The sequence below is a fragment of the Astatotilapia calliptera genome, chromosome 5 (assembly GCF_900246225.1).
Source record: "Astatotilapia calliptera chromosome 5, fAstCal1.2, whole genome shotgun sequence".
In the NCBI taxonomy this organism is placed as follows: Eukaryota; Metazoa; Chordata; class Actinopteri; order Cichliformes; family Cichlidae; genus Astatotilapia; species Astatotilapia calliptera.
This window is the reverse complement of record NC_039306.1, coordinates 38,214,125-38,229,281: the sequence shown is the minus strand read 5'-3', so window position 1 is coordinate 38,229,281 and position 15,157 is coordinate 38,214,125. Positions and strand designations below refer to the sequence as shown.

At 43.4% G+C, this 15,157-nt stretch overlaps 1 protein-coding gene across 2 annotated transcripts in view; it reads right to left on the bottom strand.

Moving 5' to 3' along the window:
• Positions 1-15,157, bottom strand: part of cntn2 (contactin 2) — a 93,020-nt gene that overhangs the window by 1,829 nt on the left and 76,034 nt on the right. The window contains exons 19-23 of one of the 2 annotated variants that reach the window (XR_003272497.1): positions 13,720-13,835; positions 12,869-13,055; positions 12,031-12,143; positions 10,708-10,876; positions 9,556-9,728 (exon numbers count right to left, since the gene is read on the bottom strand). Coding sequence is in view for 1 of the 2 variants with exons in the window: in XM_026169168.1 (XP_026024953.1) it covers positions 9,619-9,728; positions 10,708-10,876; positions 12,031-12,143; positions 12,869-13,055; positions 13,720-13,835 (695 nt within the window). In the remaining variant the exon portion in view is untranslated. Of the gene's footprint in view, positions 1-5,855; positions 9,729-10,707; positions 10,877-12,030; positions 12,144-12,868; positions 13,056-13,719; positions 13,836-15,157 lie in introns of those variants that run through there. The other variant, XM_026169168.1, reaches the window with a different exon arrangement.

Below are 15,157 nucleotides of genomic sequence, written 5' to 3'. Positions count from 1 at the left end.
ACTCTATGCTACCATTCACTTTTTTTTCCCCCGCCAAATCTCCGGCGTCTGACGTCACCTACAACATGGTTTACCCTGGTGCAGGTGTGCCGCGGTCAGTGGAAGAATCCGCGAGTTTCTCTGTGAGTTTCCCATTACGTCGTTGCGCACTCGGTGCTTGTTTAGGGGTTTTTTTTGCTGTAAAAAGAAGTTTTCTTCCCATGCACAACGGACACTAATGTTTTTGTCACTTTTTATGGAATCAAACTCAAAGTAAGGTCAGTACTTCCACGCTTTAAACGCTGCACGCTCATACTCTCTCCCGGACTCGATATATGATCCACTGTTGATCTGCACACAGCTGTTGTCACGAACGTCGCACTCGCTTACGTCACTGTCATGAGACATTCTCGCAAAAAAAAAAAAATCACGGTTTTCGTAACGCAGTAATGCAGCGTTCCTACGGGAAAGTAACTGTAATCTAATTACCGTTTTTGCAATTGTAATCCCTTACTTTACTAGTTACTTGAAAAAAGTAATCGGATTACAGTAACGCATTACAAGTAACGCAGAACAACCTCCAGATCAACACTAGCAAAAACAAGGAGCTGGTGGTAGACTTCCACAGGCACAAACATCCTCCACTGCAACCACTGGACATCCAAGGTATGGACATTGAGACTGTGGACAGCTACAGGTACCTTGGTGTTCATCTGGACAACAAACTGGACTGGACTCATAATTCAGACGCCCTCTACAGGACAGGGCAGAGCAGGCTGTACCTGCTGTGGAGACTCAGGTCGTTTGGAGTGGAGGGCCCACTCCTGAAGACCTTCTATGACTCTGTGGCGGCCTCAGCCATCTTTTACGGTGTGGTCTGCTGGGGCAGCAGCATCTCTGCCGGGGACTGTCATCCCTGTTGGACAACGTCTTCCACCCCATGCAGCAGACTCTGACAGCACTGAGCAGCTCCTTCAGTGGGAGACTGCGGCACCCACAGTGTGGGACGGAGAGATTTCACAGGTCTTTCCTCCCCACTGCTGACAGACTCCACAACAAACTGTCAGGGCTCTGTGTGCGGGGAGGTGGAGATGTGGATCCAAGGACTCTGAGACGGAAATATAACTGAAAACCACAGCTTTATTGCTGGCACCAACAAAACAGAAACCAAACATGAAAACACTAACTGGAACACACAGGCAGGATCTGAGGGTACGACATGACACTGGGTTGAGGACAACACAGGGCTAATATACACAGGGTGGTAATCAGGGAATGGGTAACAGAAGGGAGACACAGCTGGGGGAGATCAGGGCTAATGACAAAGACATAACATAAGACAAAGACTTTCACAATGAGACAGGAAACAAGAAACCACTAAACAAAGATGCAGACATGACACAGAGACAGACTAGACACTGAACAGAAACTGCAATACACATGAGAACGCAAAACCTAAGAACTGACACCTCACCAAGAATAACTGAAACAGATCTATAATGATAATAATAAGAAACTCAAAATGCTGACCCAGAACCGTGACACAAACACACACATCCAAAACACAATGATAACTTTCATCCTGTCTCTGCATGTTATTCTATCTTATCTTATTCTAGTCTATTGTTTTTTCTTTTTTTCTTCATTTTTACTGCTCTTGTACTTTCTACCATGACCAGATAAAGGTTTATCTTATCTTATCTTATAAAGTTAAAAGATTAAAACTAATAAAACAAGTTTTAAAAAGAGCCTTTTTTATTTGATTCAATTTCATATGATGGATTAGGCAGAAAAAATAGAATTGGCCTGAAAGGTCTGTTGCTTTATCACGTATTCAGGTTGTGTATCATGTTTTTAAAAAGTAACCAAGTAATAAAGTAACCAATTAGTTTTGAAAATAAGTAATCAGTAATGTAACGGGATTACTTTCTTGAAGAAGTAATCTGTAATAAGTAACTAATTACTGTTTTCAAGTAACTTGACCAACACTACTCACCAGTTAGTTAAACTTCAGGAATGTCTGAAAGACACACAAATGATGATCTCTAATTCCCTGCTTTGTTTGGGAAAATACTGAGGTCACTCTACTCTGTAAAAATCTTAGAAACATGGTGTTCATGCTTTTGCTAAAAGTAAATCATCTTTACTCTTAATCAAAGATAAAAATCCAAGTATAAGTTTCATTAATATGTATGTGTGTGTGTGTGTGTGTGTGTGTGTGTGTGTGTGTGTGTGTGTGTGTGTGCTTCTGTGCCGTCTGTACCAGAGAGTGTGTGCAAACATGGCAAACAGCCCAGATCCTGTGAGGGTTCCTCAGACATACGAGGGGTGGACATCAGAGGCAGTTAGAACTCCTCACCCAGCAGCTCCATCTGCACTGCCTACTGGTAAAACTCAGCATCAGGAACTGGACTTTGCAAACAGAGAGTCAATCCATACTTCATGTATTGGGGTGCTGGTTTCACAGACTAACAGAAGGTAAACTGTAAGAAATCTTGGAGTCATTTTTGACCAGTATAATTTCTTTAATGAGCATATTAAACAAGGACTGCTTTCTTGCATGTGTGAAATATAACTGTTAAATTAAAACAAAAAAAAACCTCAGAGTGATACTACAAATTGACTTGATTTGCACTGGTTGCATTTCTTAACATTTAAGCTGGACTATTGTAATTCATTATTATCAAGTTGTCCTTTCAGCTGATCCAAAATGCTGCAGCAAGAGTCCTGACAGGGACTAGAAAGAGAGCAGAATTCTCCTGTATTGCTTCCCTTCATTGGCTCCCTGTTAAATCCAGAATTCAAAATCCTGCTCCTGTCATGGTCCTGAGTCTGACGACTCTTTATGCTTTTGTTTATCCTGAGTATGTATTCTGTTATGATTTGCCATTTCTTAGGTTTCTGTTCTGTGCCTGCCCTGGTCCCACTTCTGTCTATGGTGTCACACTGTCTGTGTGTGAATCTGTCTGTTCAGTTCAGTGTCTTGTCTGGTTCTCTGTGTCCGAGTTTCCTGTTTCTGTGTCCGAGTTTCCTGTTTTATTCTGAAGGTCTCTGTCTCTTTGAGTGAGTCCAGTTTCCGTTTCCTCTGTCCCGTCAGCTCTGATTCCTCCCAGCTGTGTTGCCCTCCTGTCTCTCATCCCCTGATTACTGCTGTGTGTATTTAGGCCCTGTGTGTTCTCCTGCTGGTTGTTGGTTCTGCGTCTCTCTGCCTCACACACCGTTTCGTATGTTCTCAGGTTTGTTATTTAGTTTTCCCGGTTTAGGTTTCTTTAGTCATTTGTCATTCCTCACTCCTCACTGCCTGTTCCATCACCCTATTACTTGCAAATAAACGTCACTTGCATCAGTCAACTGCCTGCGTTTTGGGTCCTTTTCCCTCCAAGACCACACGGCTCGCCTCGACAGCGTGACAGCTCCTCACATACATCTCATCTTATCTTAATGACCTCGTAGTACCATATCACCCTATTAGAGCACTTCGCTCTCGCTCTGCAGGCCTACTTGTTGTTCCTAGAGTATTTAAAAGTAGAATGGGAGGCAGAGCCTTCAGTTTTCAGGCCCCTCTTCTGTGGAACCAGCTTCCAGTTTGGTTTCAGCAGACAGACACTGTATTGTAGGTCTACCTTACAATATAAAGCGCTTTGAGGCGACTGTTGTTGTGATTTGGCACTATATGAAAAAAACTGAATCGAAGTATACAGAACACATGTAGACAGGTTGGTCATAGGTTGGTCCCATCCACTCTCACACACTCTCAAGAGGATAAGGACCTGGTCCAGTGTTCCACAACCAGGACAAAAAAGATCTTGCTCTGACCGGACCTAACATTGGAGACTTAGGTCCAAAATTCAGTGTTCTGCTGACCCGTCCATCCACCTTAAACTTCTTGCAATACGTTCCTCATACACTGAACAAAAATATAAACGCAACACCTTTGTTACTGCTCCCATTCTCCATGGGATGGATGTAGAGACCTAAAATTCATTCCAGATACACAATATAACCATCCCTCCCAAACAGTGGTCACAAATCAGTCCAAATGTGTGGTAGTGGGCACATCTGCTATATTGAGATAATCCATCCCACCTCACAGGTGTGCCACATCAGGATGCTGATCTGACATCATGAGTAGTGCACAGGTGTACCTCAGACTGCCCACAACAAAAGGCCACCCTGGAATGTGCAGTTTTTTGCGCTATTGGGGGTCTGGGGACCCAGAACCGGTCAGTATCTGGTGTGACCACCATTTGCCTCATGCAGTGCAACACATCGTCGCATGGAGTCTATCAGATTGTCAATTGTGGCCTGTGGAATGTTGGTCCACTCCACTTCAATGGCTGTGCGAGGTTGTTGGATATTCGTGGGAACTGGCACACGCTGTCGTATACGCCGGTCAAGCACATCCCGAACATGCTCAATGGGTGACATGTCCGGTGAGTATGCTGGCCATGCAAGAACTGGGACATTCTCAGCTGCCATCTGCCCTGAACAATGTGAACCATGATTCATCCGTGAAGCGCACACCTCTCCAACGTGCCAGACGCCATCGAATGTGAGCATTTGCCCACACAAGTCTGTTACGGCGACGAGCTGGAGTCAGGTCAAGACCCCGATGAGGACGACGGGCATGCAGTTGAGCGTCCCTGAGACGGTTTCTGACAGTTTGTGCAGAAATTGTTTGGTTGTGCAAACCAATTGTTCCAGCAGCTGTCTGGGTGGCTGGTCTCAGACGATCTTGGAGGTGAATCTGCTGGATGTGGAGGTCCTGGGCTGGTGTGGTTACACGAGGTCTGCGGTTGTGAGGCCGGTTGGATGTGCTGCCATATTCTCTGAAACGCCTGTGGAGACGGCTTATGGTTGAGAAATGAATATTCAATGCACGGGCGACAGATCTGGTTGACATTCCTGCTGTCAGCATGCCAATTGCACGCTCCCTCATTGCTTGTGGCATCTGTGGCATTTTGCTGTGAGACAAAACTGCACATTCCAGGGTGGCCTTTTGTTGTGGGCAGTCTGAGGTACACCTGTGCACTACTCATGATGTCAGATCAGCATCCTGATGTGGCACACCTGTGAGGTGGGATGGATTATCTCAATATAGCAGATGTGCCCACTACCACACATTTGGACTGATTTGTGACCACTGTTTGGGAGGGATGGTTATATTGTGTATCTGGAATGAATTTTAGGTCTCTACGTCCATCCCATGGGGAATGGGAGCAGTAACAAAGGTGTTGCGTTTATATTTTTGTTCAGTGTATTTAAAGACCAGAGATATAGCTTAACAGTCTGTGTGTCACACCCATGTCGCTCTCAGCCTCTTTTCCAAAGCGAAGGCTTCGCAGATGGTCAGTAACATAGCACAGGAAACCTCTTTTACACTGTTTGGTTCTGAAACTTGATTTTGGTGTGTTTCAGTATATGATTCATGTGGACAACCAAAACATTTAGTGACGTTTTTGTTTTATACTTAAACCTAATGACTGTGACGATTCATTTTTTCGTATTTGCTTCATCACCTCACTTAAGTCGAGTGTGGCTAACATACACAAACATTTGAAAAAATCATTTTCTGTCTGTACGTAGATAGCTGTAGCTAGGTGTTATCATTATCTGTGCTCACATGTTGGTCCAGTTATTTTGGGCCAATAAACACCTGTGAAAAATTCATTAGTAGCACCAGTATTATTTACGGCTTGAGTTAAACATCTGACAGAAGCTTACATCTCTTGATTTCAGCTATATCAAGCTTCATGCCACAACTAGGTCTGCGCCAGTGGAAATGCTTTTTGACCCACTTAAGTTCAATAATTTAATTTAATTGTTTGACAGCACTAATATTATTATATATGTATACTTACCTATTAGTATATGGGTTGTTAAAAAGTTGTATTTCACAGGAGAGAACCTGTGCTGACAGACTGAAGAAGACTATTCAAACTCTCTTTGGATTTAAGCATTTAACATTCTTTGAGTTATGTTGTTTAGATGTCAGTTACAGGCTTAAATATAAAGTTGAAAAAAAGTAATTGTAACCAAGCTATTGATCAAGTAATTGTGATTAATCGAGATTTTTTTTATCTATTGACAGCACTACTAATAATATGTTTTGGGGTTAGGGTTAGACCCCAGCCTGATTGTTCAGTAGAATTTCTAATAAAAAAAATCCAATTTTCATCCTGCAGACATTAAACATGTTATTTATATTAAAAAGGGAAATCACGTGATCACTAGTGACTACTGATGATTATACACACACCACATGGGTGAAGTAATCGTCTGACCTCCCTGAAGTGCACCGTGAACAAGTGTCTGTGCTCCCTAAACCCATTTTAAACATTATCCTTTGTGTTGGGGGTGAATTGATTTATACTGTGTATGTTTGCATTTTTGGTCATGGAGAAAATGTTATTGGGAGTATTGGGAGTTATTGGGAGCACTCCAGGTCATTTTCCCATTTGAGTGTTGGTAGCGTGATAGATACATCAGTGTTGGAAATTACTTTGCATAGTTTGGAGGTTATTCTTCTGGGGTGAGTGATTTTCATTATTTCTTCAGTTAATCTGGAGGGAAGCAGTGGATTAATTGTTTTCTTGGATTGGATTTAATCTTTCCGTCAGCTTCCACCTTGGGAGCGCTGTCTCCTTGAGCTGGCCTTTTCTTTTGCAGCAGTCAGTGAAAACAAAGTGTTTTCGCCTTTCGTGCGATTGTGTCGTTTTACATGTTGGTTGCCTTTCAGTCATTTTGATTTTGGGGAACATTTTCTTCAATCCCATCATAATCATCATAATCATAATCATCATCATCATCATCGATCATCATCATCATCCATGAAGTTCTACGGTGTAATAGCATTTCTGTTAGGACTACAACCTATTCTCCTGGCAATTCTCGCTCCAGCTTCAAGCTCAGTGCTGTGCAATTGCAAGAGCTTGATTTACACTTTTCACATATACAAGTCTGTACCATCTGTAAGCTCTGGTGAGCGCAAACAGCATGTAAATCTCTCGCTCAGCTGGGAGCGCTGTCTCTGTTGTCCTCTGTTTATGCTAGATGAAATCGCTCCCTGGGACACTCTTGCTTCCCCAGGCTTCAAATGCATCTTTTAACTTGTGCACAAGGATTCAAGAATCTCTGAGGTAAAGCCAAATTCAGTTGTCTCTCAATGTCAGCTGAAAATAACAGGATGTCAAAAAAATAAATGAATCTGAAATCCTCTGATTGTCGGCACATGTCTGCACCTCTCATTCTCCCCTTTGGCTGAATGGGGGGATAAAAGCTTAAGTGACCTTCTTCTGATAGGTTAAAAAACTATAGTAATAGCCTTAAATGCTTTGCAATCTTCTTGGATTGACACAGAGATGGTGATCCACTGCTTCCACAGCTTCCTTAAGTAAGCCAAGAAGCGCTCGCAGCATAAATACTAACATTCAAGTTCATCTTCCATCAACTGCATCTCAACACTGCATGCAGAAGGTGAGGAGATATTTCTCACCTTAGGCAGTAGACCATATGTTCTGTGCAACCAACCTATATGGAGGCGGAGGAAGGGGGGGGGGGTCATCTCAAGTCATTTTATTCACCAAAAAACCCCAAAACAAAAACGGCATGTATATGCAACCATTTGCTCATAGTTCACTCTTGGGGAAATCTGCTCCAAAGCTGCTCCATCAAACATTGATCTCTAGTTGCGCTGCAATAGCTTATCAGCATTAGGGTGTTTAGGTTTTCATTTCCAAATGATATTCATCTGTGTAAGTTGTAGTAGAAGTGTACTTTCAGATTTCAGCTAAGGGGCTCAGTGACTTATTGGCTGGGCCTGGATGGCGAGGCTCATCCATACCCCAACACTGCTTTAGCAAGGTGGTGCATTCAGCGTGGCTTGCACATATCTGCATGAGTATGGAAGTCTATTCAGTCCACCATATTGAGTCTTTTATTTTTAATCTGTTTTTATTCCATAGTTAATTAATCCTCCTTCCTAGCCTTTTGACAACCACTACGCTTGGTGCCATCAGACACCAGCAAAAAGAAAAGCAAGCTAGTGACTCATACTCACGCTCCCTGTCTGAAGCTTCCCCAGCCTCCTCTCATAGCATCAGTTTCTCTTATTAAGCCTTTTGCATTGTATAGCTATCAGTCATGTATTGATTGTTATCCTGTGTAAGGACAGCAGAACTATTTCCATGATTATTCTGAGCAGATTATTAAGAAACCGTGATGTGGCTAAAAGGGGATTTTATGTCTTTAAGAGATTATTTGGGGATATTACAATAAAATGATGTTAGAAAACTTATCCTACAATGCTACTATATATGGTTGGGATTAGGGGAAAGTGATGGCGATGACTCAGCATTAGACAGTGTGACTGACGTAACACAGGAATGTAAAAATCCACCAGTGTGACTTCTCACTTACTGACTTAGGAACAGACTGTATTAACAATGAACAGCATATTAAGCGCTGCATGCATTAGCAATAACATTTGGTACAGATGTAAAATAACAACAGAACCTCGTCCAGTACAAACTCAGTTTGAAGCATTGCAGTGTTTTACGGGTAGAAAAGCAAAACGATGCATTCCTGCCAACAGCTTAGACCAAAGCAGCAGCTACCATTCAAACCAAGTCAAAGGTTCTGAGTATATCAACAACAAAATAATAAAAAAACAGCAGTTTTCAGCACGTGACGTGTATGTTTGATCTTAACTCTCGAGCTGTAGATAAAAATGTACATGACAGCGGCCACATGTTTCCTGTAAAGTGTGGTGGAGCAGAATCGTTACATAAGAGCTGATAACGGGGTTACAGTGAGGACAGTTTACAACACTGCTGATAACTTTGGTGATCGGTCATCCATCCCTGCTGCTCTGGCCTTTTCATCTCAGCCTATCAGCACAAGAGACACTGAGAGTAAACCCGAGAAACACAAACACAAGTATTTTTACATTCCTGTCAAAACGATTCAAAGAAAAAACAAAAAAAACATCAACAAAGAATTAAATACAATCAAATTTCAATTCCCTGAAATGAAACAAGACATCAAACAGTATAATAATCATCTAGACACGTGAGACAAGCACAGAGACAGTAGCTGGAAACAACAGTTAGCAGTTCTTTAGAGCCTCGGGTTTATGCTGTGTTCACACTGTGAGCAACAAGAGAAGCACTTTGTGATTCAAACAGGAGACGCAGGTGAAAGAGCTGGATTCTGTCTCTAATTCGCCACCTGGCAGGTTTAGCAGAACGCTTGACCATCAGCCTCTCTGGTATTTCGTCACACGTTCAGTTGGTAAAGTGACAAATGCTCTAACATCACCTGTAGACTCAGTAAGCAACCTTCCCTCAGTGTGAACACGCAGACCTCCACCACGTTGACTCTATTATTACATTTACACCTGAAGTCCTGCCAACTACAGTTTCAAGGACACATGTGTCAGCCACATGTGTCCCAGTAAGGCATGGTTTATACTGAGAGCAGTGCACAAACATAATACCTCCTGCAGACATTTTACAAAGATCCTTGTCATTATTAAAAGCGAATCCCCGTGTTTCCCACCCCCGGACCCACACCCACCTATCCATAAAGGAGAGCATTAGTTTCAAGCCACCCATAAGAAAAAGTTCCGACTGGCCGAGATCACAGGCCTGACACCACCGCAGAAATGAGCAGAGCCAAGCCTGAGAGGAGGTGGGCATGGGGACAGGGCAGTGTGGAGGAGGCATCCTTCTGCACCATCATACCAGTCCCTACAACACAGAGAGCACATGGACAGCTCAGCGTACATGTGGCTATAGCTCTGACTTGAAACAGCATTACTATCACAGCTATGGAAGCCTAGACGACAACAAGAAACGTGCACAAATAAAAACATCTCCTGGCTTGACCTTCATTTATAACCAGCATGCACTAAACGGCTAACATTTAAAGCCATAAATGTTTATGATCAACATTATAAATATCCTTATCAAACCATATCTCGGAGATAACATGGCCTTGGATAAATGCAGGTTCCAGGGGTCGTTTTTCTTCTGCATAACTATTTATCGATAAGAGCGTACGTGCATGGAATCAAAGTGCTGCAAACAGGTAAAAAGGTGAATAGAGTTTGTATAACGGCTTTTCACTGGTCCCTGAGAGTGCACAGTAAACATGTTTCTATACACAGTCCCCAAAGTTAACAGGCTTCAAATGAGCTGGACAGCTGACCAATAACCACATTCAGGTGAGGCCTGCTCATTTTTTCACTGTCATCGTGAATATAAGCGAAGGACCCAATCACGAGGCTGGAAAAGCTATGAAAACTTTCCAAATCGACCTCAACCTTAAAAAAAGCAGAGCAGCGTGAAAAGGCCTGCAAGACCACAGAGGACTGAAGTGACAGCTAAAACAAGTCTTTGAGGAGGGGAGTGTATCACTGAGAGGCTCTGGAATCACTGCCTTCACCAATGGAAATACAGGGGCACAAAATCCATGTGGCTGGTTTCCCTCAAGAAGACTAGAGCAGACTCTGTCATAGCTAACAGAGTCTGTACAGTTTAGAAACCTTTAGACTGCGTGGAGACGATGCTGCAGCAGAGGCCTGTGTTGGAAACCACGAAGCAAATCTGGCCTAATGTAACACAGCCAGGGAGCAAAAAGTGTTTTCCTTTCATTATTTGCACTATTTTTTAACTAATGAACTATTAAACCGGAGAAATATATGGTTTGTGCTTCCTGATTTGTCACCTGAATCCCGGGACACGATAATCTCGTGTGCTGGCCCGTCCCCGCCCTCGCCCCATGACCAAATCTCCAACACAATGTAAGCCTTGTCTTTGGGCAGCGGCAGGCTCACTGACGTCTTCGTCTTGTCCAGAAACTTCAAAGCTGCCTGGTCCTCGTGCTTGTACAGAACCTGGAGACAGAACAAAGTCTTTTTACAGTGTTTATCTGTTGATTTGATAAAGTTATCTTTGGGTGATTATAACATGACACAAGCTTATAAACAAGATCTTTGACTTTGTTTTACAGCCAGTTTATTGGTTCACATAATTCCACGATGAGGTGAGCTGTTTCACGATGAACCTTACCGAGCATGAGCGCTGCAGCAGAAAGAAAGCAGTTAATCCAACACACCTGTATGTGCTCAGAATACAGACATGACAATCCTCGAGTCCCTGAATGCTGGAGGAAAAAGAAGGATTTTCCCCAGGATAACATTTTTATATTCCCAAAGCCAAATCACAGCACTGCTAACTGTCCAGCTGTGAGCTCTGATCGCAGGCTTGCTCTTTTCTTATGATCGACTGTTACAAACTTTCTTTTAAGTCACAAGTACTGTAAACCATGCTACATGCAAGTGGCTTTAAGTTCCGACCGTAAATACAGATTCAAATGTATAAAGCATATCAACCACCTCCTGCCCACAGAGTGACAGAACACGTTGGACCATTACAAATGAACAAAAGCTGCAGTTTAAAATAAGCACAGATCAAATGTCCTTGGGCCACGTTGGAGACATGCTCAGACTAATGGGCTTTCCTGCACTTGGTCAAGCAGCCAGTGTAGACCATCCTGCTGACTGGTATCCCAATCCCACTACAAGTCTTTTATTATTGTTAATAAGCATGCAGGTGGGTGACAGGTATCAACGTGTACTCCATATGAATATTAGGAGAAGATAACAACGTTCTCAGGGTCACAACCATTTAAGATTTTCCAGGGGAAACTCCAAAATGTGAGAAGCTGATGATGCTTCAGCATGCATGCACAGAGAGTGCTCAGGACTGAATAAGACCAAATAAACTGATCAGGAAGGCTGGCTCTGTGATTGGCTGCACGCTGCAAACACCTGCAGATGTGACGCTGCTGGTACAGGGTGGTGAAAGTGTATCACAGCTAATCTTGACCACCATCTGCATCACCGGACAGGCAGCAGCTTACTTCTGTAACAGCCTGGCCCAGCTCTTATGCATTAAGACTATGCAACGCGCTTGCCTAGCAAACACTCGGATTATTTCTCCACATGTGGGATCAATAACATAAATCGTATTTAGATCCAGGACTCACTTTGTAGCCCAGTATGGCTGACTCGTTGTGCATGGCTGTCACTTGGTCCCATCTCACCGTGACCCGCGAGCCGTGAGCCTTCCACGACACGCTGCCCGGAGGACGATTGGGAGCTGAGAAGGAAAAAGCACATTTCAAAAGAATCGAGCTCATCCCTTTCAGTAGAAATGATGCATCCTGAGTAACAGCAGCCATTTTCATGTGTATCACTGTGAGGGTATTGACCCTGTATAACAAAGTCACACCAGACAGAGTGGTGATTAGAAGAGCACAGACTGCTGGACGCAGCTTTACAGCTGCTCCATGAATGCAGCTTCCAAAGGGAACATTTGCATCTGAAGTGATTAAAGCTTCAGATCTGCTTTAACTTTAGTAAGCAGAGTAAACTCTCCTATAAAAGCACGTGGTTGACTCAGTCAGCAGAAGCAAAGCAGGATGGTTTCCTGTCGGGCATCACTGTGCTGGGGCCTGCTCGCCTCCAGGACAGAAACATTGAATTAATCTGATTTTAATGAGCTGTCATTCAAAATAAGTCCTGAGTCACTTACATGTAATGAATATTGAAGATATAAAATATGACATTTATGATTAAATTACAAGAAATAAATGTGTTCATGACATTCTCATTATCTGAGATGTATTATCGTGAAGAGCAAACACCAACGAGCAGCCAGCTGGATGTTACACCTGCATAATTTAAACGCAGTCGTATATGGTCTGAAAGGTTCGTGTGTCCTTTGCACGGGTGTGAGAGCAGACGTCTCTGTGAGTGAGTTGTCTTTGCTTTATGTTACGTGCTCTGCTGTCATCTTTCTAACAGAGAGCGCTGCACCCGTACGTGGTTTCCTGGTGGTGACGGCGGTGCGTGGCGAGGGCGGTCCTGTGCCGGCACTGTTGTATGCCAGAACAGCGACGTGGTATCGAGTGCTGGGTCGAAGTCCGGACACCCTGGCTGTCGGCTCCAGGCCCGCCGTCCTCACGCGGTCCGCTGCTGCTTCTCTTTCGTGCTGCCGCCAGTACCGGATCTGTTAACGCACAATGACACATCACTACAGACCTTTCACTCGTCTTTCTTCAGCTTATACATTTATACTCTTTTTAAAGCGTCCTTGGGTTTCTTCAAAGGTATTATTATTATTATTAATGTTGTCTTATAAACTCCATGTGAACAGTACTCAGAGCCTTCACTTTCAGACACACATGCTGTCCACAGCACATGACAAAGTTTGAAATAACACAAGGTTTTACATGATACAAAGCCATCAGACTGCTGTCATTTTCTATTATTTCCTCCACATATCTGTTCCTGCTGTTTTTAAGCTCGTAGTTTGATATAAATTGATGATACATGGCTGCACCCTGTGGATGAGCATTCACTCTTTAATGAGCACACATACTGTGAGTATGCATGCATTGTGCTACTGCTCCAGCTATCTGTGTGCTATCAATATGTCAGGTTATTTAGCTTCCTTTCCTTTGACATTTTCCTGGTCTGTTATATTCTGAACATTATTTACTGAAACGTTTTCCTTACTGTGGTCATTTAGGCCGTGCGTGTCCCATACACACAGTTATCACCTAAGAGACCAGCTTTTTGTGACTGCACGATATGTTTTCTCAGTTGTCCACATATTTGTGATAGTTACAGGCTATGCTGCTTTACAGGGATGAAGTCACTGAGTTCGTCACCTCGTATCCTCTCAGGATGCCATTGGTGCTGAGCTGCTGCACAGGCTCCCAGGAAACCTGGATCTCAAAGGCGGACAGTGCCGTGGCATTGATGCTGGAAGGTCCCACGGTTGGCTCTGTGAGGAGTCAGCCAGAGTGTAAAAGGTTAGCAATGTGCAGTATGTGCACTGTCTCACATAATTATATACTCTTACAGTGTTGTCCACTTTTCTGCTGCAGCTTTGCTGACCATGTTCTTACTGTGCTTGATTAACCAGCCCATATGTATCAGGCTTTTCATTACATGGACTACTACCATCAGTCAAGTTGTAAGTGAGCTGACTGTGACCCTTTCTAAAACTATGGCTGCCCTCTAGTGGTTACAGAAAAGACTGCAGGTGGAGTTACATTAGAAATCTTCTTGTGATCTTCAGAAACACTGGAAACTGATCCCTGCCCCGTGCTCTCAGAGCCTTCCATCGTGCATGGATCTGAAATGTTGTTTGTCTCATGTCTCTAAGTATAAGAATGATGTATGGACCTGCAAGTGAAGTAGGAGCTGACTGTACACACCACTGTGTCTTGTCTTAATTAAGTACACAGATGTGTAAACTTGCTAACGACATATAGAACCAATTGAGCTTATATAGATTATGTATTGTAGACGTGCAGGTTGGGAGCTTCAGCTAATGTCCTCATTAAACATTCAGGTGAGACTTCCAGTATCTAGAGTTTATTCAGAAACACTGAGTGTCAGCTCTGCAAACAGAGGCAGGACCGCGGCTGGAACAAGACTACAGTAATAATGAGAAAGTCTTTGCAGCTGAGTTAAAGAGGCATGGGTGCACTCCCACAGTTTGAGACCTCTTTAGGCTAGACTTCAGTCAGCCATGAACAGCTACAGAGGCTGTTCATGGCGGTGGTTTCAGTTCCAGCTCTGTACACTCGAGTTAGCGCGTCTGCGTTTCTGTATTCCTGCTCCACAAACTCAGACATGAGGAGGAGAATGGATGGATGCTTTCTTGATACCAGGTTCTTTCTGTTTCTTGTCCTCTGCGTCTCCTGTGCAAATCAGTCTTGTCTCTGTGTTCTTTTACCTGTCTGAGTAATCACCTGGTGTATTTCACCTCCCTAACTACCTCGTGTGTGTTTTAAGTCCAACATGCTAAGATGCTGCTGCTGGTAAACTGGACGTTCACTTCAGAGTGCTCTGGTAGAGTAGAAACCAGTACATTCAGCTTTGAATACCAACCTGCTGTTGACTGAATGTCACACAGTATCTGAGCAGTGTTCAAACCTCATATCTACAGCTGGGATGTGGTGGGATGGTGGACTGGTTCCATGATAGAAGCAGATTACACTGGAAACAGGAACCGTGGCACGCTTCTCATGTGGTCCCACAAACGTGTTTAGTAAGAAACAGTTTCTTGGTTCATTCATGTCATTTAAACAGAACGCT